Below are 24697 nucleotides of genomic sequence, written 5' to 3'. Positions count from 1 at the left end.
TTCAAAGTTTTTTATAAATTATTTTTATTTCATTTAAATTAAAAATTATTAGTTAAAAAGAATCCATAATTTATATTAAATCTTTTTATAAATAAAATCTGAGATCAATTTTGCATCCGAAAAAGATACCCAGTATAAGTTGCAGGAGGGAATCATAATGCAAATGATCATCTTTGATGTCTGTTCCAAACATAACAGATGCCATCTTTCAAGGACTCTGCAAAGAGGATAAAAGAATATGGCTTAATAATAATAAATATCTCAAAATATTGGTAAGTACCTGTCTAATTTCATATTTCCTTTTAATTAATCCGTAAATATTTGCTACGAACCTAGGTTCACGGCATGACTTTGGCGAATTCAGATTTTTAGGTGTCATCATTCTCGTCTATATTAGAGAACTTAGGTTGACTATAAGTATTAGAAATCAGGTATTAGGTTATTAGTTCACACTTCATTGAATTATCACACTTTAGCTACAATAAGACAAAAAGCCACGAAACATAAAAAATGTCGTTGCCTCCAATCAAATTCTATCAACACAAAACCCCTTTTGCTAGTTGGAAGAATCCATTATCCGCTTAACACGGAGTGAAAAATGGATTCTAAATTTATAAATGAACCATAAAGGGTCTGTAAATAAACGATTTAAAAATCATTAAACTTTTTGGACCATTGGATCAGAGCCGGCATGTCTGAAACAAGAAAACCAAAAAATCTAAACGTACATAAAACATTAAACATACAAAAAATAATTTGATTCAGTAAATACATACTATTCTAAGCACTGCTCTAAAGGAGTTGATGAAAGCTATGAACAATAAGAACCACCTCAAGTGGTACCACAGAATCGTTTCAAATGCTTTTCCACATTGATGCTAAGCAGAATAACATATTTTTAGTACAAGACTATTTTGTGAAAATCAAAACATTGTATTTTAATTTTAATTTTAATTAATTACACTACAAATACACAAGAACAACTCGAAGCAGCTTCACCTTTACTTTCGGCCACCACTTGATCCCTGAAACAATTCGTTGAGTTTGGCTTGAATGTCCTCTGTCCCATACTTGATATACTTATCAGCATGCTTACCGATTTCTGGAACATTCTTGAACCTCCCTACGAAGTTTCCATAAGCAGGCAACAAGATTTTCTCAAGAGAAATTCTTATTTCTTCCCTGAGCTGTTCATCAAAAACAAACCAGGAAGATTGTTCCTTGCAAATATCATCAAACATTGTGTTAAACGACTTGAGCTTCTCCTTCATTGACTTTGCTAAGGCATTAGGGGGCAGTGAGACAGTACTATCCTGCTTCAGACTCCCCAATACCCTACTCCACGAGCTTCTTTGATAGTGCACATGGAATTGTCGAACTTTTGCAGCATGTTTTCTGATCCAATCATCTCCCAAGAGGGTTCCTAGTTCACTGTCTTTCGCCTTTTGAACAATATACCTCCCATTATTCATCAAGAAAACATAGCACAAAGCAGGGTCCTTGTAAATCTTCGACTTCGCTTCCAAATTGCTCTCTAACAGCTCCATAATCCAATCCATTTGCACTGACAGAGAAGACGAAGAGTGGACTCTATCATCAAGCTTCGGGTACTCTTTCAACCCGTAGTCTTCAAAAACCTGCTCCAAGCTCTGCCGTGACCGGCATGCTGCACGGAGGTAGTTCATCACGTAGCGAGTTATCGGGTGAAGACCGCCACCGGGAACCGCAGTCTTCGCCGGATCTCGGCGAATTAAATTCTCCAGCTCCATAAAAATGCCCCTAATTGATTCCCCCAGCCTCTTCCAAATCGTAATCACTTCGTTCCTGAGCGAGACGCTGAACTGATCAGAAAACAGAGCCTCAAACTCGGGAATTAGGTCACGCAGCGTCTCGAACACGTCGAGGATTCTGAACAGCCGTTCCGGCGACCGGCTCCCGATCGCAACGGCGTCGGCGAAATTCAGCAGCTGAATCGCGGATCCGCGACAAACCTCCATGAATGAAAAATCTGCAGCGGAGGCGAATCCGAAGAAGACGCGGTCACAGAGACGGCGCTCGCTGGGGAAGAGGATCTTGAGAGCGACGTTGGAGGCTTTAATCCACTTCTCAATTTCATCTTCAAGGTCCTGCCACACCATCTTGTGAACGTCCTCGATGCTGAGCTTCTGTAACCCTAACCTCGAGATACTCTCCTCCAGGAACTCCCTCCGGCAACTGCTATACACATGCGAACACTCCTTACCAAACCCGCCAGCCACCATTCGCTTCGCGATCTCGTGGAGGTCATTGATCGTCCCCGCCGGCAGCGCGTCGATGACGATGTCGAAGTCCGTGACCGGCAGCGCCACCGGAATCTGCTCCTCTTCTCCCCCGTTTCTCGCTTCGTCTTCCTCCTCGTCCTCTTCCTCCGACTCGAACGGCATGTTCTCCGTCGACTCGCCGTTGCGGTAGCTCCTAGTGAGGCCGAACGACTCACCGCCGCGCTCCATGAGCGTGCGGAACTCGTCCTCGAGGCGGAACATGGCGTGCTGGAGCATGTCCTCGGCCCGTACGAGGCACGCGGCGACGGCCTTGTCGGAGGCGAGGTGGTTCCACTCTGCAACAACAGCAACAAGCTCGTCCACGGCGTCAAGGAAAGCAGCGGCGTGGGCGGCGTCGGCCCATATTGGACGGTCGGAGGAGACGTGGTGAGAGATCCGGTGGTCTAGGGATTTGAGGGAATGATCGAGTGCGGCGCAGGCTCTGGAATCCGCATCTGCGCCCTTTTCAGAAAGATTCTCTCGCGAGAACCTTCCATCGAAGTTGGACAATATTTGGAAAATGTCATCAGACATGGTGTTGTTGTGGCCCAGCGTCTTCGCTATGTGCCGCGCCACAGCGAGTAACTTCTCTTCTCCGTTTTCAGACATGTTTTCACACCAAACCTACTTAGTTCATCACTTGCACTGCCAAGGGAACAAGAACCAAGAAGAGGAGCAGAGAATCTTAAATGACCTATATACCCCCTTGGGGGACGCGGTTTGTTGAATAAGTGGGGACAAAAGTGGAAAATCGAAACAACGCGGATAGTTAGCAGAGACCAGAGAAGAAGATAAAGTAAGAGTGAACGTGGCTACCAGTTTCTCTTTGATTCTCTTTGATTGATAGTTCTTGCAGGTAACTCTGCTTTTTTTATTGCTTTTCTTTTTTCTCTTTATTTCTTCATTCAAAACTTCCTTTCCTTGTTCCATTTTTTCCAGTCTTTTGACCTTTGACTTCACTTTTAATTGCAAAATCAGAAAAAATAAGAACCTCTGTCAAAAAATGGTGTCACTCGTAATTTTTTTTCTCAGTATTTTAATTATTTATCTTCTTCGGAAGCGGTTGGTCCAGAATCTTTTGAATGATATGTTGTCGTTTTTTGTTATCGTTTGTTCCGTATGTTTTAATCTGTCATCACAGTTTTCAGGACGTCGATCAGTCGTTTTCAGTGCGAAATGCCGAGGGTGTTTCTAAAATGAAAATCAACAACGGTATCGTTTGACCACTAAGATGAGAATAATGTGTAAACCGTTTATTAAGGTATTAAAATAATCCCTCACTTTAAATTTTGAGTGATAATCTTAGATACGTGAAAAAAATATTCCGAAAAGGTAATTATAGTCTTTCTTCATTGTTTTAATCTTAGTAACTTGTAGTTTTTTTTTTCTCTAGGTGTATGTATTTCTTTTATTGTCGTTGAAAAATTTACCAATTGCTAAGGATTGCTTAAAAATTTCTTAGGGTTTTTGAATTAAATTAATCAGATATCTTACTCTACATATTAAAAAAACTTGTAACATATTCCCTGTCTAGTTTAGTTTACCTGGTCCAAACTCACGAACCGTGTTTGAGCTCTCTTTCCACGCTAAACAGGACACAACGTGACTTTTGCGGATGCCCAAAAATGGACTATGAAATTAAAACTAATGTTGTGTTAGTTTTTATGTAAATTCACCCTCTATTTGTTTTTATTTATAAGAAATGATTTGCCTCTAATTGAGATGAAAGGAGGGAAAATGCAGCATATTTAAGTAATATTACTCATTTACTTTATTTTTTTTATTGTTCACAAATAGAAAAATTGTATGAAGTGTGATTATATAGCTTGATGGAAGTGTACCGGGAATGGATTACACACTATAATCAATTATGGTTTTATGTATTTTCCTGAAAAACTATTTTTCTTTTATTGTGATTGTTTATTTATATTCTCATCAACCCATATCTGCTATTGCGCTTTTGTCAGAATTTGGTGTGTGGGAAAGGATTTATCATTAGTCCATGAACACACAGCATAAAGGACATACCTATTTAATAGTAATTAAGTTAGGTTTTAAAATATTTAGCACATCTTTTAAAATTTAAAATTTAATCGGATTATAGTAATTATACTTTACAAACTAGTTAGTTGCTATTTTTTGTTTCTTACTTAAATTAGATAAACTTTTTTTAAAAAAGGGTTGAATATTCCATCCTTTTTTTTTTCTTTTTACATGAGGACAACTCAGTAATTTTATAAATGTAACAATTAAAAGAATTTATCTTTTAACATAATTTTCACTCTTAAAACTTATATTTATATTTATATTATTATTATTATTATTATTAAACTCTTCACTCACTTTTTTACTTTTTATTCTATTTTTCTTAATTCAGACATTTCTATTTATTGATCTAATATTCCTTCCAAATATTGAATCTATAATGTGCAAGGATGGTTTTGAAAAATCACAACCAGAGACTTCAACATAAAAACTAAGGCACAAAAAGAGTGTTCGTCAATATGATAAACATGTCAAGAAAGAAAGAAAGTTGTCTTTAAACCAACACTAAAGAAAACTCATATTTCCTATTTCCTATGAATTTTGTTTTAATTTTTTTTTTAAAAAATACTTATAAATTTTTTATGAAAAAAAATTTGCAGGAAATTATTGTCAATTTTCTACAAAATATTTTGTATAAAATATTTTTCACAACAAAATTTGTAAGAAATTTTACAAATTTTATAATTTTGTAGAAAATAATTATTTATAAAAAAATTTTCTACTAATTAAGATTCTTGAAAAAAATAATAGAAAAAAGTTTTTTCTTATAAATTTTTTTAACAAACTTATAAATCTAATGAAAATTTTTAGCAGCGAAAGAGATTGAGTTTCACGGGAGGAAGATTAGATTTCCTTCTCAAAGAAAGGAGTGATTTTTCAAATCCTAAGAAAAATAAATAATAATGCATGAGTTAGATGTACAACATGATTAAACTGTTAGTTCTAATTTGACCAGAGTGATCTTACTTCCTTCGATACATGATTTAAAATTTTGTAAACAAATCCATTCTAAGAAGGAAAAGATGATGAGTTAAGAGAAAAATGAGTAAAAGCCTGCAATTTCAAGAATAATTACTATAAACATGATGAGATAATATTTTTAGTGCTTCTAAAATTAATTTCTTATTTTCTTTATTCTGTATTTCTTGGGAAAATAATTAGGATATATTTAATTGAGTTTTCTCAAGCCCAAATGTAACTCCAAGAGGTGTCTGCAAAGGGGGCAAGACGAAGAGAAGACAAACACTAATTAAAGTAAAATATTGGAGCCCTATTCAAGCTTACAAATCTTAGAAAAAGGCACGCAAAAACATGAAACAAAGAATGAGAAGCATGGGTGAAATTCGGCCAAGAGAAAATCTTCCCTGATTTTTATTTTTCAATTTTCAATTTTGAATTTAAAATCCGTCCTCCTCCGTTTTTTTTCTCTTTTTTTTTTTAATTTTCGGCTATGAATGAGATAATTCTAGATATCTCACTTACATGCCACTACAGACATACTTGATTGTCATATAGTTTAGGGAATCTGTGCTTCTTGGATACTTTGATTGATATATGAGAATAGATTTTTTGTCAGAGAGATCTAGTGTTTAGATCTTATCTTGTTTTCTTAGGAGTCAAGTATGGATTCTACATAAGAGTTTATAATTAAGATGATTCTCCATCTTTAAGTGACACTCATCTTCTTTCATTTTCACAAGTTTTCTTCATCTTTTTATTGTTTACTTTACTTCATCATATCTTTGTTCTAATTTTAGTTATATTTCTTTTATTTGCCTCCGCCAATTCTATCTTTATTTCCACTCAGTTCATATATGTTGTTGTGCTTGTTTCCAATATGTTCATGATGATAGCTTCATTACATCAAATTCGTTTTGCAGTTAGAATCCTGTCATCTAAGTGCGTTAAATGAAGTGATGATGAGATTTATTGTTTTCTTTTGCTTCATAGGCTCATAATCCCCTAAACACATACCTGATCCATATCAAATTGCCACCAATCATGTAGCCACAGAAATTGACACTGCAAATAGATTGGAATCAGAGTCAACCTTGGCATCAACATGATATCAACAATGATTTCCCATTTGAATATAACAATAATCACCACCGAGAGTTAAGTTCTTTACGTAGGTTAGATAGTGGAATTATAGTTGTATTAATAAAAGATGAGCATTTTATATTTTCCTTTTAAATCCATGTCCAATGTGGTTTAAGTGTTTTTACAGTGTTCTCACTAAACCCACTCCCTTAAGGACTTTCAATATATGCAGCATGTATTCAAGACCTTGATAGACCATAGAAATTGATGAATTTAAAACTGGTAAAAATCTGCCTCACTTTCATGTCTACCAAAAAACTTGAAACAGTGTAGGTAAGAATCTGAAAAAAAAATAAAACTCATTGCACTACAGAGAAGACCAATGACAGATAGGTTAAGCCTGTGTACAAAATCTACCCAAACTTAAATATTATTTCCTTCTCTTCAGGTATATAATTATGAAAATCTATCCAAACTTTAATTTGAACCGAGCCAATCTGAAACACGGAAACAAAATAAAAAAGGAAAGACATGTGTGATTGTGTTGAAACATACAGTGGTATCCAGGGCGCAAATCCTTTAGAACTGAGATAATGAAATTATTGTTTTCTAAATCTAACTAGCTTAACAGATTCATCTACTACCTTAGAAGAAACAATTTGTTGAGTTGCTCTTGAAGCTCAAACATTCCATACTTAATGTATTTATAAGCATGCTTCCCAAGTAATTCTTCAAATCTCCCAAGGAAACTTCCATATGCTGGCAACAGGATGTTTTCTATGGATTTTATTATTTGCTCCCTTAGCTCCTCATCACAGGCAGACCATGCAGACTGAATGTTGCATGTCTCATCAAAGTGTTCGTTGAACCAATAAAGCTTGTCTTTCATCAACTCGGCTGCAACACTAGGCTCTAGTTGATTGAGGTCCAGCTTCAAAAGGTCCACAATCTTATTCCATGAACTTCTTAGATAGAGTTCTAGGTTTTCTCGGAACTTTGTTGTGTTTTTGTGGAGCCAGTCATCTCCAAAAGTAGGTCCCAGTCTATTTACTTTTGTCTCTACTTGTATGAATCTCCGGTTGTTCATGATGAAAACATAACCCAAAGAAGTGTTTTTGTAATTTTTGGAGTTGGTTTCCAAACTGCTCTCTAAAAGCTCTATCATCCTGTAAATACACACAGGTGAAATCATTGTATCTAAATCTAGTCCTAGATTATTCTCCCTATTTTGGTCCAGAGATTTAATGTAGTACATCACTTCAAGCTTATTACCATTTTTGGACTTAGCATCCAAAGTACTCGCTAACAGAATACTCACTTTGGCTTTGTACACAGATGATGTAATCTTTCCCTCCTTTAAATCTAGGCTAAGTTTACTAATTTCCCTATTTCTGTAAACCAAATAAATACAGTACATCACTTCAAGGGTAATAGAATGAATCCCACCACTGGGAATGAGTGATAGATCTTCCAAAGCCTCATAAATGGACAATCTCTGCCTTATCAGCTGCACTACAATATTTGTGAATGTACATGATTCAAACTCTTGTATCAACTCCTGCAATGTGTTGCGCATGAAATGGCTCCAATTTGCCAAGGCAAGGGCAGAGTTCAGCAGACTAGTAGCCAATTCCGTGCAAAGTTCCCTGAAATGAAACTCCCCAGAGGAAATGGAACCCCTAAAGACACGATTGAAGAGTCTCTTCTCATTGGGAAAGAGTATCCTCGCAGCTATGTTCATAGCTTTTATCAACCTCTCAATTTTCTCCGTCTTGTTAGTGTCCTCCGTGTTCAGCTCTTGATCTTGCAACCCTAATGTCCATAAACTCTCTTTCAGAAATTCCCTCCGCCAATTACTGTACACGTGTAAGCATTCATGCACAAATCCATCTGACACCATCTTCTTTACATTTTCACGAAGCTTGCTGATCATTCCTGACGACAATGAATCCACCAACATGTTGTGGTCGCCATGCAATTCTGGCACTGAAATCTGGTCCTCACTGACAACATTAGCTTTAAGGTATTTGTCTACATGCATGGAAATTGCTCTGATAACGCTCCCACTCTCCTTCTTAAGAGCCTCTATACAACCCATGAAGCATTCCTTGGTACCATAAATGTTTTCTGGAGGAGCACCACCCTCTTGAGGTGAAACTACTTGAGAAGCACTATGCCTTGTTCCTCTTGAAGGCCAAACCATATCAATGACGGGGTGTGGTTGTGAACTAGCCATAACTGTTTGGGTTGAATCCACTTGAGTAACACTATGATTGGTTCCTTGTGGTTGTGAATGTGAACCAATTTCAACCACTAAATGATCTTGGTGTTGAAGTCCATGATACCCACTTCTTGGTTGAAAATCCAAATTGGAACGAAGAAGGATGAGTGAATAACTGAAAGCTCCTCCAACAGTGACAAACCATAGTTTTATTTTCATGAGTTGTACAGTCAGAAGTGCACAGAAAAAATAGAGGAGATCAACCTCAAATCCTAACTGACTCAGCCTTGACAAGCCTAGAGACATGATAGCAAAAGCAACACAAGAAACCAGACTATATGCATCTGCTTTCTGTTTCACATCTTTATCAAGAAAAAAGGAGTATACAGAAGTGATCAGCAAAGTAGAAAACGCCGTGTGAACTTCCAAACAGCGAGAGTTAGAATACTCCCATGTCTTTGCAAACAAGGTGGAAAGGGAGATTAAGAAACTGAAAAGAATGTAAAGAAAGATCTTCCACCAGCTCCAATTTCCAATTAAATGATTAAAAGAGGAGCTGAAAGCATAACAGATAAGTCCAACAGTAGATGAAACAAAACACACAAATCTCCATACCTTTGGCTGATGAAGCCAACTCTGAATTTTGATGAGCATGAGCACTGTGTGGTTTCTTATGCAGGGTTTGCTTTCAGGAACAAAGATGTCAACCAACGTTGCTTTTTTTTTTTTTTTTTTTTGCGAAGGAGGGTTTAATCCCTTTATTTTTTATTTTTATAGAAATTTGAAAGGAAGGTAGTGGGTGGGAAAGCTCCATCAGTCTTCTACGTGTTGACTTAAAACTGGATACTTCTTCTGTAATAATTCTGTCATGCAATCAATGCTAGTTGAAATAATCTCCTCATGCGATCAGAAAAACAATAAAATCCTGAAAATGGATCAAACACAACTCCAATCCAATTATTTCGATATATCAATACTCATCAGGGAGCAGAATTCATTTTATTATTGTGTTTAAACGTTCCAAATAATTTAAGCTGGGCAAATCTAAAACATATAAATAAAAGCAGAAGAATATAACTTGGATCCAGATTTAATCTATACAAATCTAAAACAGAGGAGTAAAGTAATTACGCAGTTTTAAACTTAAATGTACAGTGGTAGTGTTGGCATGATTTGGAGCAAGAATTGTTCTCTCGACTCGAGATAATCATGAAACATGATTTTTAATAATATATATTCGGTTCTTCACAATAAAAATAAGAAATATAAGAAGATTGACAAAAGAAAAACACTTTTGTTACCGCAGGGAGTTTAATAGTATTACGGTTTGTTAAGAAAGTTACACTTAACAAACTTTAAACGTTGATGACTTCTCTATAGACTTTATGTCTCTCAAACCATTTAAAACCGGCGAGTTTAAGCATAACTTAACAGTTAAAATCAGCTTTGTAAGATGAGTATTTATGTACTATAATTTAGTTTTATCTCTTTTTGAACTGGGATATCCAACAAGAACAATATTCCAATCACACGATAATAAAATTTTTGTATTCTAAATCAACTCAAAGGCCTTGGGTGTCTTTCACTTCTGTTCAGAAACAGATTCTTATTCTTCATCACAACAAACAGATTGCGGACTCGATCTTGGACGTCAAACATTCCATACTTGATATAATAATAACTGTGCTGGCCAAGAAAATTCTGCAACCTTTCAATGAAGTTTCCATATGCTGGCAACAACATGTTTTCTATGGATTTTATAATATGGCTTTTTAACTCTTCATCAAACACAAACCAAGTAGACTGAACTTTGCATATCTCATCAAAATGTTCGTTGAACGAATTCATCCTGTCTTTCACTAACTCAACCCCAACACTATTCTCTGATTCACTGATATCCAGCTTCAGAAAGTCCACAATCTTAGTCCACGAGCTTCTCAGATAGAGTTCAAGGTTTTGCTGGAACTTTGTTGTTATTTTCCGGAGCCAATCATGACTAAAAATAGGAACCAATCCATAGAATTTTGCTTCTTGTTCTATGAAACTCAGATTGTTCAAGAGGAAAACATATCCCAGAGAAGGGTTATGGTAATTTTTGGACTCCACTTCCAAAATTCTCTCTAACAGGGCTGTTGCTATTATCCTGGCCACATTCACAGACGGTGAAAGCTTTCCCTCCTTATCAAGCATGGTATATCCTTCTAATCCTTGCCTACATCTATTATCCCTTTGTCTGCAAACAAAACGAATTTTGAGCATCAATTCACATATATTAGGGTGAACCTCAGCACCCTCATAATATGTAAATTTTTCACACTCCAGAAAAGTTGCCAAGTGATTGGCTATGCGAAGCAGACAAATATTCAATTCACGGCAAACCACATTGAAAACGAAATCCCCAGGGGAAGCGACCCCTTTAAAGACGCGATCACAGAGTGTCCTTTCACTGGGAAGGAGTACACAATCAACTATATTCAAAACCTTTGTTAACCAACACTGAATCTCCTCCGTGCTAAACTCTTGCATTTGCAACCCAAAAGTCCATAGACACTCTTTCAGAAACTCCCTTCTGCATGTATAGTATGCTCTGCAACAATCCTCCTCAAACCCTTCAGCCAACATTAGCCGCACGGTTTCATGAAGGTCGTTGATCATTCCTGCAGGCAATGAATCAACCACTAAGTTGTTGTCAGCATGGAGTTCCACCACTGGAATCTTGTTGATCACATTAGCTTTAAGGTATCCATCTACATGCTTCGAAATTGTGTCGATAAGGGTCTCATTCTCCTTCTCCAGCACGTCTACACATTCCATGAATCGTGCCTTGACACTTTTGTTACTGTCATTTCTGCCTTGAGTGACCATGAATCCTGAATCCTCATCTCCTTCAGAGACACCGGCGTCTTGGGGCATGACGAGGGAATTACCAACAAAGGTGGTAATAGTTTGAGGTGAACCAACCTGTGAAAAATTGCGACTTGTTCCTTGAGAGTGTGAACCAATTTCAATGACTACGTGATCATTGACATGCAGTCCAACATACCCACCTCTTGCTGAAGCATCCAAGGCCGCACGAAGAATGAGGAGGAAATAACTGAAACTCCCTCCAACAATTACTAACCATAATTTTATTTTCATGAGTTGTACTGTAAGAAATCCACTGAAAAAATATAGAAGATCAACCTCAAATCCGAAGTGACTGAGTCTTGACAAGCCTAGTGACATGATAGCAAATGATGCACACGAAACCAGAGTATAAGCATCGGGTTTTTCTGTGACTTGTTTATCGAAGAAAAAGGAGTACACAGAAGTTATCAGCAAAACCAAGAAGGCTGTGTGAGCCTCCAAACAGCGAGAGTTGGAGCCCTCCCATGCCTTTGCGAACAAGATGGAAAGGGAGATGAACAAACTAAAACCGCTAAACAAAAAGATCTTCCACCACTTCCAAGCTCCACATAAATGATTGAAAGAAGAGCTTAAAGCATAACACACAAGTCCAACAATCGATGAAACAAAACACACAAATCTCCATACCTTTGGCTGCAGCACCCTACTATGAATTTCGATGAGCATTATCACTCAAGCAAGGTTTGCTTTCAGGAACAAAGAAGATGTTGAATAAATCTATAACATTTCAATTATTGGTATTTTTTATGCAAGATAGTCACAATCTTTGACTTGGTTCTGACATAAATTTCAAAGAAAGATAATGAGTTTCATTGTGATATGATGGATAAAATTAGTTGAAAACTAGATATCAAGTTAGAAGTTGAAAAATAAATGGAAATTAAAAGTTGGTTGTAAATAGTTGAAAATTCTTCAGCTAGTTTCTCAAATTACCAATGAGTGTGTTACTTTTTGGTTTTTAGAAGAAACATTTTTTTTTTAATTAGAAAAACACTTATTGTTAATTTTTAGTTGTTTTTTAAGCTTAAAAAAAGTAAAACTTATTTTGATAAGTTAGTCAGACTAACTTGTAAGACTAAATGCAAGGGGGTTTTATGATTTTTCATGCCAAAATTACCCATCCTTTTACTATCTCAATGTCTGCTTCACAATTTCTCATATACAAATCCTCTGGGCACTGCACTTCTTCATTCATTCTTTATGGAGTGATCCTTAGCTTCCTCTGTAACACTTTCATCATGTGCTTTCACTATCAAACAAACACTCACTTTTGTACTATCAACTTAATTCGACTTTGTGAGTTTTGGTATGATTTTATTCTTTACAATAATCACTATTTGGCACCTCTTTTAAAATTTAAAATTTAATTATAGTAATTAAACTCGTACAAGTTATGTTTTATTTCTTATTTAAATTAGAGAAACTTTTTTAAAAAGGGTTGAATATTCCATCTAATTCTGTTTTTTACACGAGGACGATTTAGTAATTTTTTACTTAAAATTTAGATTTATATTACTATTAAACTCTTCACTCACTTTTTATTTTTTATTTTTATTCTCTTTTCCTTAATTCAAACAATTTTATTTCTTGATCTAATATTCCTTCCAAATATTGAATCTATAATTAACGTTCAAGGATGGTTTTAAAAAATCACAACTAACACTTGAGCATAAAAAGCAAGGCACATATTGAGAAGAGTGTTGGTCAATATGATAAACATGTCAATAAAGAATGAAAGAAAGCTGTCTTTGAACCAAAAGATTGAGTTTCAAAAGGAAAGGATATTCTCAAAGGAAGGGTGTTAGATGTACGACATTACTTCTAATTTTACTCGAGTGATCTTACTTCCTTTGAAATATGATTTAGAATTTTGTAAACAAATCCTTTCTACATAGAGTATATAATGAAGATGAATTTAAGTGACAGTCATCTTCTTTCATTTTCATAATTTTTCTTCATCTTTTTCTTTTTTACTTTACTTGATCATATCATGTTCTAATTTTAGTTATTTAACTCAACTATTTATTGTTTTCTTTTGCTTTATAAGCCCATAATTACCTAAACACATACCTGATCTTTATCAAATTGCCACCAATCATGTAGCCACAGAAATTGACACTGCAAATAGATTGGAATCAGGAGATGTGGTTGTTAATTTTTTTTTTTTTGTCTTCTCAGTGATAGAAGTAACAAAGTTTCCTAGAGTGAGATCAACTCTTCGTGAAAGGACTTTCAATATATGCGGTATGTATTTCAAGACCTTTTGAATTTGATAGACCATAGAAATTGATGAATATAAAACTGCTAAAAATCTGCCTCACTTTCATGTGTACCAAAAAACTTGAAACAGTGTAGGTAAGTATCTGAAAAAAAAAAAAACTCATTACACAACAGAGAAGACCAATGACAGTTGACATAAATCCAGTAAATGTATTCTAAATCAATCCAAACTTAGGAATTATTTCCTTCGCTTCAGGCATAGATTTATGATTATGTATACAAACTTCAATTTGAACAAGACAAAATAAAAAAGGAAACACATTTGTGATCGTGTTTGAAACATTCAGTGGTATACAGAGCACAAATCCTTTGGAAATAAAATTATTGTTTTCTAAATTTAACTCGCTTAACCTTTCCTTCTCTTCTAGCTACTGATTCATCTACTCCCTTACAAGAAACAATTTGTTTAGTCGATCTTGAACCTCAAACATTCCATACTTAATGTATTTATAAGCATGCTTCCCAACAAATTCGGCAAATGTGCCAAGGAAACTTCCATATGCTGGCAACAGCATGTTTTCTATGGATTTTATTATTTGCTCTCTTAGATCCTCATCACAGATAGACCATGCAGACTGAATGTTGCATGTCTCGTCAAAGTGTTCGTTGAACCAATAAAGGTTGTCTTTCATCAACTTGGCTGCAACACTCGGCTCTAGTTGATTGATGTCTACCTTCAAAAGGTTCACAATCTTATTCCATGAGCTTCTTAGATAGAGTTCAAGGTTTTCTTGGATTTTTCTTGTGTTTTTGTGGAGCCAGTCATCTCCAAAAAAATGTCCCATTCCATTTAGTTTTGTCTCTACTTCAATGCATCTCCGGTTGTTCATGATGAAAACATAACCCAAAGAAGGGTTTTTGTAATTTTTGGAATTGGCTTCCAAAGTGCTCTCTAAAAGCTCTATCATCCAGTAGATCCACACAGGTAAAATCAGTGTATCTAAACCTAAACCTAGATTATTCTCCTTACTTCGGTCTAGAGATTTAATGTAGTACATCACTTCAAGCTTATTACCATTTTTGGACTTAGCGTCCAAACTACTCTCTAACAGAATTCTCACTTTTGTTATATACACAGATGATGGAATCTTTCCCTCCTTTAAATCTTGTCTAACTTTACTAATTTCCCTATTTCTGTAAACCAAATAAATACAGTACATCCCTTCAACGGTAATAGGATGGATACCGCCACCGGGAATGAGTGATACATCTTCCAAAGCCTCATAAATGCACAATCTCTGCCTTATCAGTAGCACCACAATATTTATAAATGTTGTACATGATTCAAACTCTTGTATCAACTCCTGCAATGTGTTGCGTATGAAATGGCTCCAAGTTGTCAAGGCAAGGGCAGAATTCAGCAAACTAGTAGCCAATTCCGTGCAAAGTTCCCTGAAATGAAACTCCCCAGAGGAAATGGAGCCGCTAAAGACACGATAGAAGAGTCTCTTCTCATTGGGAAAGAGTATCCTCGCAGCTATGTTCATAGCTTTTATCAACCTCTCAATCTTTTCTATCTTGTTAATGTCCTCCATGTTTAGCTCTTGATCTTGCAACCCTAATGTCCAGAGACACTCTTTCAGAAACTCCCTCCGCCAATTACTGTACACGTCTAAGCATTCCTCCACAAATCCATCTGACACCATCTTCTCTACATTTTCACGAAGCTTGCTGATCATTAGTGACGACAATGAATCCACCACCATGTTGTCGTCGCCATGCAATTCTGGCACTGAAATCTGGTCTTCACTGACAACATTAGCTTTAAGGTATTTGTCTACATGCATGGAAATTGCTCTGATAATGCTCCCATTCTCCTTCTTAAGAGCCTCTATAGAACCCATGAAATATTCCTTGGTACCATAAATGTTTTCTGGAGGGGCACCACCAGCACCATCCTCTTGAGATGAAACTACTTGAGAAGCATTGTGCCCTGTTCCTCTTGAAGGCCAAACCATATCAATTACTGGGTGTGAACTAGCCACAACTGTTTGGGTTGAATCCACTTGAGTAACACTATGACTGGTTCCTTGTGGTTGTGAATGCGAACCAATTTCAATCACTACATCATCTTGGTGTTCAATTGCGTAATACCTACTTCTTGTTTGACGATCCAAATTGGAACGAAGAAGGATGAGGGAATAACTGAAAGCTCCTCCAACAATGACTAACCATAGTTTTATTTTCATGAGTTGTACAGTCAGAAGTCCACAGAAAAAGTAGAGAAGATCAACCTCAAATCCTAAATGACTCAGCCTAGACAAGCCTAGAGACATGATAGCAAATGCAACACTCGAAACCAGACTATACACATCTGGTTTCTCTTTCACATATTTATCAAGAAAAAAGGAGTATACACTGGTGACCAGCAAAGTAGAAAACGCTACGTGAGCTTCCAAACAGCGAGAATTGGAGTACTCCCATGTCTTTGCAAACAAGGTGGAAAGGGAGATTAAGAAACTGAAAACAATGTAAAGAAAGATCTTCCACCAGCTCCAATTTCCAATTAAATGATTTAAAAAGGAGTTGAAGGCATAACAGACAAGTCCAACAATAGAGGAAGAAAAACACACAAATCTCCATACCTTTGGCTGATGTAGCCAACTCTGAATTTTGATAAGCATGAGCACTGTGTTGTTTCTTAAGCAGGTTTTCTTTCAGGAACAAAGATGTCGACCACCGTTGCTTTTTTTTTTTTTTTTTTGAAGCGGGGTTCAATCCTTTAGGTTGTTTTTTTCGTAGAAATTGGAAAGGAAGGTACTGGGAAAGATCCATCAGTCTTCTACGTGTTGACTTAAAACTGGATACTTTTGCAATCATAGTTGAAATAATCTCCTCATGCGATCAGAAAAACAATAAAATCCTGAAAATGCATTAAACACAAATCCAATTAATTCGATATATTAATTCTCACCTTGGAGCAGAACTCATTTTATTATTGTGCTTAAACGTGTCAAATAATTTAATCTGTGCAAATCCAAAACAGATAAATAAAAAAAGAAGAATATAACTTGGATCGGGATTTAATCTATACAAATCTAAAACAGAGAAGTAAAGTAATTATGCACTTTTAAACTTAAATGTACAGTGGTAGTGTTGGCATGATTTGGAGCAAGAATTGTTCTCTCGACTCGAGATAATCATGAAACATGATTTTTAATAACATATATTCGGTTCTTCACAATAAAAATAAGAAATATAAGAAGATTGACAAAAGAAAAACACTTTTGTTACCGTAGGGAGTTTAATAGTATTACGGTTTGTTAAGAAAGTTACACTTAACAAACTTTAAACGTTGATGACTTCTCTATAGACTGTATGTCTCTCAAACCATTTAAAACCGGCGAGTTTAAGCATAACTTAACAGTTAAAATCAGCTTTGTAAGATGAGTATTTATGTACTATAATTTAGTTTTATCTCTTTTTGAACTGGGATATCCAACAAGAACAATATTCCAATCACACGATAATAAAATTTTTGTATTCTAAATCAACTCAAAGGCCTTGGGTGTCTTTCACTTCTGTTCAGAAACAGATTCTTATTCTTCATCACAACAAACAGATTGCGGACTCGATCTTGGACGTCAAACATTCCATACTTGATATAATAATAACTGTGCTGGCCAAGAAAATTCTGCAACCTTTCAATGAAGTTTCCATATGCTGGCAACAACATGTTTTCTATGGATTTTATAATATGGCTTTTTAACTCTTCATCAAACACAAACCAAGTAGACTGAACTTTGCATATCTCATCAAAATGTTCATTGAACGAATTCATCCTGTCTTTCAGTAACCCAACCGCAACACTATTCTCTGATTCACTGATATCCAGCTTCAGAAAGTCCACAATCTTAGTCCACGAGCTTCTCAGATAGAGTTCAAGGTTTTGCTGGAATTTTGTTGTCATTTTCCGGAGCCAATCATGACTAAAAATAGGAACCAATCCATAGAATTTTGCTTCTTGTTCTATGAAACTCAGATTGTTCATGAGGAAAACATATCCCAGAGAAGGGTTATGGTAATTTTTGCACTCCACTTCCAAAATTCTCTCTAACAGGGCTGTTGCTATTATCCTGGCCACATTCACAGACGGTGAAAGCTTTCCCTCCTTACCAAGCATGTTATATCCTTCTAATCCTTGCCTAGATCTATTATCCCTTTGTCTGCAAACAAAACGAATTTTGAGCATCAATTCACATATATTAGGGTGAACCTCACCACCCTCATAATATGTAAATTTTTCACACTCCAGAAAAGTTGCCAAGTGATTGGCAATGCGAAGCAGACAAATATTCAATTCACGACAAACCACATCGAAATCGAAATCCCCAGGGGAAGCGACCCCTTTAAAGACGCGATCACAGAGTGTCCTTTCACTGGGAAGGAGTACACAATCAACTATATTCAAAACCTTCGTTAACCAACACTGAATCTTCTCCATCATATCAATCTCCTCCGTGCTAAACTCTTGCATTTGCAACCCAAAAGTCCATAGACACTCTTTCAGAAACTCCCTTCGGCATGTATAGTATGCTCCGCAACAATCCTCCTCAAACCCTTCAGCCAACATCAGCCGCACGGTTTCATGAAGGTCGTTGATCGTTCCTGCAGGCAATGAATCAACCACTAAGTTGTTGTCAGCATGGAGTTCCACCACTGGAATCTTGTTGATCACATTAGCTTTAAGGTATCCATCTACATGCTTCGAAATTGTGTCGATAAGGGTCTTATTCTCCTTCTCCAGCACCTCTACACATTCCATGAATCGTGCCTTGACACTTTTGTTACTGTCATTTCTGCCTTGAGTGACCATGAATCCTGAATCCTCATCTCCTTCAGAGACACCGGCGTCTTGGGGCATGACGAGGGAATTACCAACAAAGGTGGTAATAGTTTGAGGTGAACCAACTTGTGAAAAATTGCGACTTGTTCCTTGAGATTGTGAACCAATTTCAATGACTACGTGATCATTGACATGCAGTCCAACATACCCACCTCTTGCTGAAGCATCCAAGGCCGCACGAAGAATGAGGAGGAAATAACTGAAACTCCCTCCAACAATTACTAACCATAATTTTATTTTCATGAGTTGTACTGTAAGAAATCCACTGAAAAAATATAGAAGATCAACCTCAAATCCGAAGTGACTGAGTCTTGGCAAGCCTAGTGACATGATAGCAAATGATGCGCACGAAACCAGACTATATGCATCGGGTTTTTCTGTGACTTGTTTATCGAAGAAAAAGGAGTACACAGAAGTTATCAGCAAAACCAAGAAGGCTGTGTGAGCCTCCAAACAGCGAGAGTTGGAGCCCTCCCATGCCTTTGCGAACAAGATGGAAAGGGAGATGAACAAACTAAAACCGCTAAACAAAAAGATCTTCCACCACTTCCAAGCTCCACATAAATGATTGAACGAAGAGCTTAAAGCATAACAGACAAGTCCAACAATCGATGAAACAAAACACACAAATCTCCATACCTTTGGCTGCAGCACCCTACTATGAATTTCGATGAGCATTATCACTCAAGAAAGGTTTGCTTTCAGGAACAAAGATGTTGAATAAATCAATAACATTTCAATTATTGGTATTTTGTATGCAAGATAGTCACCATCGTTTGACTTGGTTAAACGCTTTATTTTGTTATTTAAATTTCAGTGGAGGATAACGAGTTTCATTGCAAATAATACATATTGTGGTACAAATTAATTTCCTATTATTAAATTATATATTAAATATAGATAGAAATTATACAATAATAGAAGGACATAACAAAACCTCTGGATATCAGCGTTTTTTGTGAGCTATGCTCACTACATTATCTAATTATAGTTGTGGATCTAATTTTCTAATTTCTAATACTGTTTATGTACACTCAGGAACACCAGTATTACGGAATGATGAAAACTGATACATGATCAAGCATGCTAACTGCCTCCCTTTCATGTGTACCAAAAAAATTGAAACACTAATCTAACCCACTTGTAAGATTAATATCACTTTTATCTCATAATCTTCAGATAATGATAGGGATGTTTCTGGAATATTTCAATTTCATCCAACTTTGGGGTGACTCTTGGTTTCTGAAACAATTCCTTGAGTTTGGTTTGAATGTCCTCTGTTTCATACTTACGATACCCGTCAGCATGCTTACCAATTTCGAGAATATTCTCGAACCTGCCTACGAAGTTTCCATAAGCAGGCAACAAATATCTAAGTGACACTCATGAAACAAAATATATTTAGAAGGCTGTAAGGTTGCACCCACTCATTAGATTCTAAAATGAACATTGATATTATATATGTTATTTACTAAAATCTAGTCATAAAGGATGTAGCTCAACACAAGTCTCTACAATTTCTCGGATAGAAGTTATAAGCACTAGGTGTAAAATTCAAACCTCGGAAGGTTCTTTACACCGAGCACAATATTTTGTTTTATTTTATTTTTTAAATATAATTTAAAAAATAAATAATAAAAATAAAAATCCTACTATTACTCAAGTTTTCATGAATTTCAAATTTTATGGGTTAATGTTATTTATGGTTAAACGACTATATTTTTTATTACAATTGACTAATTGACTCTTGTGTCTCCATTTTCTACCTATAAATACCACCTAGGTGCATGGAAAAAGAAACAACAAATAGAGTTCCCTCAAAAGTGTTCTTCTTTTCCTCTCTATACTATCTCTTCAAAGTATTCATAAGGTTCAGAAATCTTACGCTGCACTCGATCGATCTAACGGGATTTTGTGTCTTGGGAGAGGAGTACATAATATTGTGTATTGCCCACATATAGTATTGTGTATTACCCCTGTGCAATTGGGGCATTTTCTCTCTAAGGATAATGTTATGCATACCTCAACCCAGCCTATTTTCTACTTCTTTTCTTATTGATTTTTTATCTATTATTGTTATAAGAATTGTTGATTGATATTCATTGATTTATATATATATATATATATATATATATATATATATATATATATATATATATATATATATATATATATTTATTTATATTATTGTTCTAATAATTATTATTAGATTTATATATTTTATTATTAATTATGTTATGTGTTTAATCGATTTCTAACACTTTAGGTTGATTCACGGATGTTAGAGTGATGTGGCTGTGAAATTATTCCATGGATTTGCTCATTCCTCACTAATTAAGTTATGTGATGTACTACATTTCCTTCTCCTCTTTCTTGGTCTGTGTTCTGCAGGAGTCAAACTGTGTGAACTTCTCAGATATCAGCATTTTTGGTGAGCTATGCTCACTACATTATCTGATTACAGTGAGGATCTAATTTTATAATTTCTAAAGTTGTTAATGTACATGCAGTAATTACAGTAGTACAGAATGATGAGAATTGATACATGATAAAGCATTCCAACTGTGATCTTCTCAATTATGGCGCAGAGACATGCATGTTCTTCTTTTCGTCTTCTTAGTGATTGCAGTAACAATTTTCCAAAGTGAAATCAACGCTTCCTGAAAGGACTCTCAATATATGCAGCATGTATTGTAAGACCTTAAATTTGATAGACCATAGAAAAACTCATTCCATAACATAGAACCAAACAAAATAAACACGAAACACATTTGTGATTGTGTTGAAACATACAGGCACAAATCCTTTGGAACCATGAGATAATAAAATTATTGTTATCTAAGTCTAACTCACTTCACTTTTCTTTCTATTCCAGCAACAAATTCATCTACTCCACAAGAAACAATTTGTTGAGTCGATCTTGAAGCTCAAACATTCCATACTTAATGTACTCATAAGCATGCTTCCCAACAAATTCCTCAAATCTCCCAAGGAAACTTCCATATGCTGGCAACAACATGTTTTCTATGGATTTTATTATTTGCTCCCTTAGCTCCTCATCACAGACAGACCATGCAGACTGAATGTTGCATGTCTCATCAAACTGCTCGTTGAACCGATAAAGCTTGTCTTTCATCAACTCGACTGTATTACTAGGCTCTAGTTGATTGATGATGTCTAGCTTCAAAAGTTCCACAATCTTATTCCACGTGCTTCTTAGATACAGTTCAAGGTTTTGTTGGAGTTTTGTTGTATTTTTGTGGAGCCAGTCATCTCCAAAAATATGTCCCAGTCCATTCAGTTTTGTCTTGAGTTCTATGAATCTCCGGTTGTTCATGATGAAAACATAACCCAAAGTTGGGTTTTTGTAATTTTTGGAGTTGGCTTCGAAACTGCTCTCTAAAAGCTCTATCATCCTGTCCATCCACACAGGTGAAAGCATTTCATCTTCTAAACCTTTTCTAAGTGAACTCTCCCTACTTTGGTTTAGAGATTTCATGTAGTACGCAACCGTAAGCTTATTACCATTTTTTGACTTAGCTTCCAAACTCTTGTCGAACAGAACTCTCACTCTGGCCTCGTACACAAATGATGGAATCTTTCCCTCCTTTAAATCTTGGCTAACTTTACTAATTTCCTTATTTTTGTAAATAGAATAAACATAGTACATCACCTCAATGGTAGTAGGATGAATCCCCCCACCGGAAATGAGTGATGCATCTTCCAAAGCCTCATAAATGTACAGTCTCTGCCGTATCAGCAGAAGTACAATATTTCTGAGTGTTGTAAATGGTTCCAACTCTTGTATCAACTCCTGCAATGTGTTGCGCATGAAATGGCTCCAAGTTCCCAAGCCAAGGGCAGAGTTCAGTAGAATAGTTGTCAATTCTGTGCAAATTTCCCTGAAACGGAACTGCCTAGAGGGAATGGAGCTGGTAACACGATTGAAGAGTGTCCTCTCATTGGGAAAGAGTATCCTCCAAGCTATGTTCATAGCTTTTATCAACCTCTCAATCTTCTCCGTCTTGTTATTGTCCTCCATGTTCAGTTGTTGATCTTGCAACCCTAATGTCCACAAACTCTCTTTCAGAAACTCCCTCCGCCAATTACTGTACACTTGGAAACATTCCATCCCAAATCCATCTGACACCATCTTACCTACACTTTGACGAATGTTTCTGATCATGCCTGACGACAACGAATCCACCAACATGTTGTCGTCGCCATGCAGTTCTGGCACTGCAATCTGGTTCTCACTGAGAAGATTAGCTTTAAGGTATTTGTCTACATGCATGGAGATTGTACTGATTACGTTCCCACTCTCCTTCTTGAGAGCCTCTATACTACTCATGAAGTATGCCTTGGTACCATCAATGTTTTCCAGAGCGGCACCACCACCAACACTACCCTCTTGAGGTGAAATTACTTGGTGTGGTTGTGAATAAGCATTACCAGTAGCAGTGATAATTGTTTGGGGTGAATCCACTGGAGTAACACTACTACAACTGGTTCCTTGTGGTTGTGAATGCGAACCAATTTCAACCACTACATGATCTTGGTGTTGAAGTCCATGATAACCACTTCTTGGTTGAGGATCCAAACTGGAACGGAGGAGGATGAGGGAATAACTGAAAGCTGCTCCAACAACGACTAACCATAGTTTTATTTTCATGAGTTGTACGATCAGAAGTCCGCTGAAAAAATACAAGAGATCAACCTCAAATCCTAAGTGACTCAGCCTTGACAAGCCTAGAGACATGATAGCAAATGCAACAGAGGAAAGCAGACTATATGCATCTGCATTCTGTTTCACATCTTTATCGAGGAAAAAGGAGTATACAGAAGTTATCAGCAAAACAGAAAAGGCTGTGTGAGCTTCCAAACAGCGAGAGTTGGAGTACTGCCATGTCTTTGCAAACAAGGTGGAAAGGGAGATTAAGAAACTGAAAAGAATGTAAAGAAAGATCTTCCACCAGCTCCAATTTCCAAGTAAATGATTGAAAGAGGAGCTGAAAGCATAACAGACCAGTCCAACGATAGATGAAACAAAACAAACAAATCTCCATACCTTTGGCTGATGCAGCCAACTCTGAATATTGATGAGCATGAGTACTGTGTTGTTTCTGAAGCAAGGTTTGCTTTCAGGAACAAACATGTCAACCACCCTTTATTTATTTATTTTAGGAAATTGAAACGAAGGTACTGATAAAGTTTCATCAGTCTTTGCAGTCAAGTCAATGCTTTGTTGAAATAATCCCCCATGCAATCAGAACATCAGTAAAATCCTGAAAATGCATCAAACACAAATTCAATTAATTCGGTATATCAATTATACTCACCACCGAGTATAATTCATTTTATTTTTGCGTTTAAACGTGTCAAATAATTTAAGCTGTGCCAATCTAAAACACATAACTAAAAAAACCCGAAGAAAATAACTTGGATTGGGTAGTGTTGGCAAGATTTAGAGCATGAATTGTTCTCTCGAGATAATCATTAAACATAATCTATAATTATATATATTGGGTTCTTAACAACAACAATAACAAATATAAGAATTTTGAAAAAAAACACTTTTATTAACACACATTCTAAACACAGGTAGTTTGACAGTATTACGGTTTGTTAAGAAAGTTACACTGAACAAACTTTAAACATGGAAGACTTCTCGATAGATAGTCTCTCAAACCATATTAAAATAATGAACAAATTTAACGGGAACAAAACACAAACTATCACTATCATAATTTGAGCATTTCACATAATGTGAATAGTGTCAGACTATATATTTTGTCGTAATCAATTTAAATAACATCGATGAACAGATCAAAATTTAACATAATTTAACAAACCAAGGACCAAATTAAACGTGCAAAAAAAATAGACCAAATTAAATAACCTAATCAAAAGAGGAACCCAACTAGTATTTAAACTTAAACGAAATTATAAGCACTTATGGATGTTTAACATAGAGTAATATAGTCTAATTTTTTAAATATAGATCTATAAAATCTATATTAGTTTATATAATATTAGTTTGTATTTAATTTTGTATAC

The 24697-nt window shown here is 35.9% G+C and overlaps 5 protein-coding genes across 5 annotated transcripts; all 5 read right to left on the bottom strand.

Annotated features, from left to right (window-relative positions):
• Nucleotides 1-739: 739 nt before the first annotated feature.
• LOC114194102 (exocyst complex component EXO70B1-like) lies at nt 740-3101 on the bottom strand. The gene has a single exon (XM_028084158.1). The coding sequence runs from the start codon at nt 2907-2909 to the stop codon at nt 1002-1004; it is 1908 nt and encodes a 635-aa protein (XP_027939959.1). The 5' UTR covers nt 2910-3101; the 3' UTR covers nt 740-1001.
• Nucleotides 3102-6862: 3761 nt separating this feature from the next.
• Nucleotides 6863-9331, bottom strand: LOC114194699 (exocyst complex component EXO70B1-like). Its single transcript, XM_028085067.1, has one exon. The coding sequence runs from the start codon at nt 9259-9261 to the stop codon at nt 7027-7029; it is 2235 nt and encodes a 744-aa protein (XP_027940868.1). The 5' UTR covers nt 9262-9331; the 3' UTR covers nt 6863-7026.
• A 674-nt stretch (nt 9332-10005) lies between these two features.
• On the bottom strand, nt 10006-19386 carry LOC114194700 (exocyst complex component EXO70B1-like). The gene is made up of 2 exons (XM_028085069.1): nt 18209-19386; nt 10006-11088 (listed from the first exon to the last, which is right to left on the bottom strand). Exons 1-2 carry the CDS (start codon nt 19316-19318, stop codon nt 10165-10167), a joined length of 2034 nt encoding a protein of 677 aa, XP_027940870.1. The 5' UTR covers nt 19319-19386; the 3' UTR covers nt 10006-10164.
• On the bottom strand, nt 13925-16720 carry LOC114194698 (exocyst complex component EXO70B1-like). The gene has a single exon (XM_028085066.1). The coding sequence runs from the start codon at nt 16416-16418 to the stop codon at nt 14175-14177; it is 2244 nt and encodes a 747-aa protein (XP_027940867.1). The 5' UTR covers nt 16419-16720; the 3' UTR covers nt 13925-14174.
• A 2042-nt stretch (nt 19387-21428) lies between the features above and the next one.
• On the bottom strand, nt 21429-23795 carry LOC114195089 (exocyst complex component EXO70B1-like). The gene has a single exon (XM_028085485.1). It carries the CDS (start codon nt 23793-23795, stop codon nt 21528-21530), a length of 2268 nt encoding a protein of 755 aa, XP_027941286.1. The 3' UTR covers nt 21429-21527.
• Between the last annotated feature and the right edge of the window lie 902 nt (nt 23796-24697).

Source organism: Vigna unguiculata, chromosome 8, assembly GCF_004118075.2.
Source record: "Vigna unguiculata cultivar IT97K-499-35 chromosome 8, ASM411807v1, whole genome shotgun sequence".
Taxonomy (NCBI): Eukaryota; Viridiplantae; Streptophyta; class Magnoliopsida; order Fabales; family Fabaceae; genus Vigna; species Vigna unguiculata.
This window is presented reverse-complemented; position numbering and strand designations above follow the sequence as displayed.

Bases quoted from the DNA above. Each gene is read 5' to 3' on its own strand.
- LOC114194102 (XM_028084158.1), bottom strand. From the start codon at position 2,909: ATGTCTGAAAACGGAGAAGAGAAGTTACTCGCTGTGGCGCGGCACATA.
- LOC114194699 (XM_028085067.1), bottom strand. From the start codon at position 9,261: ATGCTCATCAAAATTCAGAGTTGGCTTCATCAGCCAAAGGTATGGAGA.
- LOC114194698 (XM_028085066.1), bottom strand. From the start codon at position 16,418: ATGCTTATCAAAATTCAGAGTTGGCTACATCAGCCAAAGGTATGGAGA.
- LOC114194700 (XM_028085069.1), bottom strand. From the start codon at position 19,318: ATGCTCATCGAAATTCATAGTAGGGTGCTGCAGCCAAAGGTATGGAGA. The intron at 11,089-18,208 runs GTTTTGAATATA...TGGTTAACAAAG, and splicing joins TTCAGTGTTGGTTAACGAAG to GTTTTGAATATAGTTGATTG.
- LOC114195089 (XM_028085485.1), bottom strand. From the start codon at position 23,795: ATGTTTGTTCCTGAAAGCAAACCTTGCTTCAGAAACAACACAGTACTC.